The 6,032-nt window shown below is 37.1% G+C and overlaps 1 protein-coding gene across 1 annotated transcript in view; it reads left to right on the top strand.

Annotated features, from left to right (window-relative positions):
* The first annotated feature begins 1,416 nt into the window (after window positions 1-1,416).
* Window positions 1,417-6,032, top strand: part of LOC101292378 (mitogen-activated protein kinase kinase kinase 1-like) — a 5,898-nt gene continuing 1,282 nt past the window's right edge. The window contains exons 1-6 of the mRNA XM_004292622.1: window positions 1,417-1,576; window positions 2,038-2,122; window positions 2,214-2,276; window positions 2,981-3,138; window positions 3,419-3,491; window positions 3,595-3,657. Of these exons, the coding sequence (XP_004292670.1) occupies window positions 1,422-1,576; window positions 2,038-2,122; window positions 2,214-2,276; window positions 2,981-3,138; window positions 3,419-3,491; window positions 3,595-3,657 (597 nt within the window). The 5' untranslated portion in view covers window positions 1,417-1,421. The remainder of the gene's footprint in view (window positions 1,577-2,037; window positions 2,123-2,213; window positions 2,277-2,980; window positions 3,139-3,418; window positions 3,492-3,594; window positions 3,658-6,032) is intronic.

Raw genomic sequence — 6,032 nt, 5'->3', positions numbered from 1 at the left:
CTCTTTTCCATTTTTGTATGTGTTGGCATGGAAAGTCTTTGGCACTGAGGTGAGGTGTTGTTGTCTTGCTGAAACCAGGTGAAGTATGGGACTCTTTTAGCAGAGGCGGAAAATGGAGACTTAAAGCAAACTTATCTACAATATTAAGTATCTTTTGAGGTAAATGAATATCGTTGTTGGTATTGAGTCATACGACCAACTATTGTTAGGTTAGGCAGGAGTGAACTCCACATACATTACAAAATCAAGAGTAAAGTAAACTCTTTATTCGTATACAACTACAGCTGATATAGAAAACCATAAAGCAGTTCAAAAATGTAGATGATTACACTAGAAAGCAATTAACCTACACTAACCGAAACAAAGAAGTGAAAGAACCTAAACCTCAACATGAGGCCTAAAGACCCAACGGTGTACCATGTCTGTCGATGAGTAAAGGAGCACTTAGATCAATTAGTATAGCCGTATAGGGATCTTAGTACCTTCCTCAAGGCAACCACTCCCCATCCGTCTCAGTAGAAGAAAAACTTGCTCCGACGTATCTAAGTTAGAGACCATAGAATCCGATAGCACATTAAGCAACAACTTCTTATCTACGATTAGGTTAGCTAATAGTTATTATGTTTAAATTATAGATATCACAATATAATTATCAAATTTCTAGCAACATAACTCGTCACAATGTAATCGTCGAATTTCACATAACATAATTTTCATGGGCGGACGCAAGTTAGGCTCAGTGTGTGGGCCATTGCCCCCACTCAATGTTTTGATCCTGCTTGTTTTGTTTCAAATCATTCACAATTAAACCATTTCATCAGTATTGCCCCCATTAAAATTCTATAGAAGTCCCCACTCTATAGTAATTAAGACCAATCTATGTTTGCTAGCCCATAAACAAAAATTAAACTCTCTTATAGATGCAATACCTTTGCTTTAGAAGTTGAGTTGAGTAGGTTTTGGTCCTTTCTTCTTCATCGAACAATTTCTTTCTTCTTTCTCCTCTTCTATTTCATTTTTTTTGGGTAGAGTACACCACTTTTATCTAATTACAGTTGTACTGATTACTGATTGAGCTTTGTTTCGGATTCTTACTAACAAGTTTGTGGATTTGAATTTTCTTTTTCATGCTGTGAAACATTGATTAGCGGTTTTTTCTAGCTTATTAACTCTTTTTTCATTCAAAAAGTTTCGCCCCCACATAGATATGATAATTTCCATAGGTGACAAAGCCTTGAAACATATAAGAATTAAGAACCAATAATTTCGGGATATAAAACATAAGTAACGAAAATAAAAATAAACGACATACGTGAAACGTCATCGCATAGGTGGCAGTAAACGACAGTGACTGAGATGACTCCCCATGCTTCCGTCTTGTTCACTACGACTGCCAAGTGAGGAAGACTAGGCTGCAGAAAATGCACCAAGTCGAGACGATACTGAAAGCAATGAACCCAGCAGCAAAAATAAGAAAGACCAAATTGGGTGCAGTGGACATTTCTCCAAAAACCTGGACAAAGGGTCGGCTTCTTGGTCGTGGCTCTTTCGGTTCTGTCTATCAAGCATATTCTTCGTAAGTCTTCAAAAGTCAGAACCCCTCCCTCACAGTTTTGGCAAATTTCATTGATTTTGTATGAATATGGTTCTGGACTTGTTCAAAAGACTGTAACATATATGTGAAAGAAACGACGGTCAAGCAATCACTTTGCACTGTTTCTAACTTGCTGCTATATTAGGAGAAAGAGATTGACCTTATTGAAGTTCAAGGAATACATGCATAGATCAGGGAGAAAGATCAGGATTATTTGAAACATCATTGATCTTCTTCTTTTCATTGATGCTATAAAGGTTGTGCTGCTGTATTGTCTCCTTTAATTTTATACAGATTATATACTCTTTTTTTTCATTATACAAAACCTGTATAATTCAATTCTGTAATTTATACTTTGAATCAAAGTGATATTGATGTGCAGGTGTTTGTGTTTCAAAAAAGATTATTACACCTTGATTGGTTATGTTTTTTATTTCCAGCAGAGATGGATTCGTTTTCGCTGCCAAGGAAGTATCATTGCTTGATCAAGAAAGTCCGGGGAGGAGCCGTGTTTATCAACTTCAACAGGTAAAAAATTACATCTCCTGATTGCTTATTGTTACTTGCTCATGAGATTGATCAATCTTTACATTATTGTTAATTGGTTTTTTTCTACCAGGAGATTGAGTTTCTTAGTTGGCTGGAACACAAGAACATAATTCAATACTATGGCTCATTTGAGGTACTTCCTTAACTCTTTGTGTTGCCTTTCAGCTTGAACCTTTGAATCTTTACATCCTGAAAGTGTTCTGGACATGCAATGTGCGCTTACTACCACTGCAAGTAACCATGCAGGTCCATCTGCAGTACACAAGTTTTCTCCAAGTTTGTATAGTTATATGTAGAAACTTCTGCTTTTTCTTAGGGTGCTTCTTGTTTACATAAGACAGATGATCATTGATGATATGCATATGCCTACAGAGAATTCCACCTTAATGTGTAAACAAGTCCGGTTCCATAAAAAATCCTCAGTAGCTGATCTCCTATGCCTTTTTGAAACAGAGTTTACTGTTTGTTTTTACTTTTTTTGTTTCTATTTCCTTTCATTCAGATACGAGTTCATTATAGATTAATATGACTTACCTTGTCGGGAGTGGATCTTTCCCCTTGTCAAAGTCAGTACTATTTGATGCTTCTGTCCAAAATTATTAGGGGCTTATCGCATCACCACTAGTTGGTACTTGATGTATTGGATTGAAGCACTTTCGAAATTAACAGGGGCTTTTTTGTTCTTGTTTTGCTAATCCTCAGTATCGTGTTGATGCATGATAAGTTTTCCGATAGGGAAATTTGCTAATCAAGCAGTAGATGTGTTAATAGCCCTGTTGTTTTACTTGTTTGTGTGCATCATTGTGTTATTTATGTTTGTATAAATGATCTTTACAGTATGGATCAAATCTTTATATGTGTATGGAGCATGCACCTAATGGATCCATTCGACGACTCTATCAGGGATCGAATCTTTCATATCCTCGTGTCTCTAAATACACAAAAGAGATTCTTCTCGGTCTAAATTATCTTCATGGGCATAATGTGGTTCACAGGTAATTCTTGTGAGATGATGTATAATATGTGAAAGTTGTGGTTTCTGGATGTATTGATCTGACCAGAATTTGTATTTCATTTGAGCACGGAATGGTCATTTAAGAGACAGATGAAAGTAAAATAAGTGACAGAATTGTGGTTGCACACCACAATATCGATCCATATTCAATTTTGTCATTCTCATCTCTTTATTTCTCATTTCCAGGGACATTGAATGTGCATATATGCTAGACTCTATTTATCTAGACTTATTCTCATTGATTTATTTCTCGTAAGAAGGGACATCAAATGTGCAAATATTTTAGTGGATGCATATGGATCTGCAAAGCTTGCAGATTTTGGATTGGCAAAGGTTTGTCTACTGTTCCTGATCATTTTTATTCTACTGTTTTCGGTTGTTATCACAATGGTTGTGAAGCTTTTCTCCTAACAGTATGTTCTATACCATTTTCCAGATAACCACCAAAATGAATGAACTTCAGTCTTTGCAGGGGACTGCATTCTGGATGGCCCCTGAGGTTGGTCTTTCTAGTTAACAGAGGAATCCACCTTTTTCCCATTATAATCATTATATTTTTAAAGGGTTTGTTTTTGATGGTGGTTCAAAAACTGCTATATAAATGTTAACAAATCTTTGTGCACATTTGCTCTCCTTTCTTGCATCGGCATACATTTAATACTGCAAATTGATGCTGATCTAGACATGATTAAGGGCATGACTTTAGAAATTGTTGTTTCTGCTTCGACTTTGATCAACTGATGTTCTGTTTGGTTAGCATGCTGAATCACCATCATTAAACAATCTCTAATAAATTTGTAAAAGTATAAGATTGATAGCTTTATGAGTGAGGAATGTAAATTTCTCCAATTACATAAAAGTGAAAAGAATGATGAATATTGTGTGAAAATGAGTATAACTTATATTGCTGCCCTACTGTGAGCGAAAACCTGGCGTGTCTGGTTTTCCCAGACAATATGAATCTGGTAGCTTCTTATGGATTAAGGTATCTTGCAATTTGAAGTTTTTCCAGCTTCTGCTTTCCCATTATTATCAGTTGCACAAAACTTCTGTATTTAGGTGAAACGAATTTCATATAACATTTAAAAGCATGGCTAGCCATTGAAAACTTTGCATATTGCACAATTTGTCTGAGGCTGCACAAGTAGTTTCTGTCATGTCCGAAATTTTGTCAGTCTTTCTGAGTCCAGCTAATCTTGTGCAGGTTCTTAGTGCAAAAATGAAGAACCAAGGTTATGGCTCTCCAGCAGATATATGGAGCCTTGGTTGCACTGTGTTGGAGATGTTAACAAGGCAGGTTCCCTACCCTGGTTTGGAACCGGTCCGTGCCATTTTCATTACAACTTTTACTCTTTTTATAGTTCATAATGACAACAATATGAGGTGATGCATCTTTTCATGTGTTAGCTCAACAGTTTCAGGCATTTTTCAAGATTGCAATGGGGGAGCTCCCTCACGTTCCTCATTTTCTTTGTAAGGAAGCGCGAGATTTCATTCATCAGTGCTTACAAGTTAATCCAAACAATCGACCCACTGCTGCTCAGCTCTTATGTCATCCATTTGTCACGTCTGGGCCTAAAAAACTACCCCATTTATTGGATCACTTGGATGGTCTTTTTATTCAGATGAAGGCAAAAAAACTTTATGCAAGAGGTTATTTCATTGCCTATGAGTATGACTAGCTGTCATATTTAGAGTAACTGAGCTGTTAGAGGCCTGAAACTCGTACAGATTTGTAAAGAATTTAAGCAAAGTTCCCAAAGTGTTTGTAAAGACACTATAGTCATTTAGAACAAGTCTTGTACTATTGTCATAAACTTAATAATACGCTTAACACTATGCAGAATGTTTTGTGCAAATATATAGTTATTCAATTATTGGGGGGATGGAGAAAAATTTACAGCTGACTTCAATCTTTCCGAAAGAGTCCATGGCCATACTTTATCTTAAATGGAGGAAAACTAGTGCATCACAGGTTGAAAATAAGTTGGACATCAGTATACAATTTCTGACATTGTTCTTGCGTCTGATGCCTCAGTCATCTCGTCCTATGGATATCTCAAAGATCACAGAAGAAAACATCAGCAACATGATTATGGTGAAGCTTAATCGGTCCAACTACACACTGTGGAGGTTACGTTTTCTTCGAGTTCTGAAGAAGTACAAAGTGTATGGACTTGTTGAAGGTTCTGATTCATGTCTTCCAGCCTTTGTAATTAACAGTCGGGGATATATCACTGATGTTATCAATCCTGCATATGATATTTGGATGGAACGTGACCGGATTGTAAAGCTCTGGTTGACTTCAACTATCACTGAGGACTTGCTACATAACATGGCTGGAAAAACTTCTGCTATGGATTTATGGTTGACTTTGGAGAAGAGGTCTCTTGGTGCAGCAAGGTCACATACACATGATCAACTTCGATCACAACTTGAAACTATCAGCAAGGGAAACATGTCCATGAATGAATATCTTCAACAGATCAAGCAGCTAGGGGATGGTTTAGCAGCAGTTGGAGCTCCTATTTATGGCGTTGAACTTATCCAGTATGTGCTTAATGGCTTACCTGAGGAATATGAGCCTTTTGTTATTGATACTGTGTTGCGTGTTCATCGGACTAGTATTGATGAACTGTCCAATCTGTTGCTTAATAAGGAGGGGTACATGGTACAAAATCGTATGTCACCTACTTCTCCAGAGCCTCTTCACGGCCAGGCCAATGTGCTAGAAATTTGCCCAGTAGGAACCAGAGCAGAAATTAAACTGGCTGCAATGAACTTTTCTCCTAATAGCTGGAGAAGGGGTCAGCTTCTGGGTCGTGGAACTTTTGGGTCTGTGTAGTCAAGGATTTTCTGAGTAAGTTGATTCTC

Source organism: Fragaria vesca, linkage group LG2, assembly GCF_000184155.1.
Source record: "Fragaria vesca subsp. vesca linkage group LG2, FraVesHawaii_1.0, whole genome shotgun sequence".
In the NCBI taxonomy this organism is placed as follows: Eukaryota; Viridiplantae; Streptophyta; class Magnoliopsida; order Rosales; family Rosaceae; genus Fragaria; species Fragaria vesca.
This window is presented reverse-complemented; position numbering and strand designations above follow the sequence as displayed.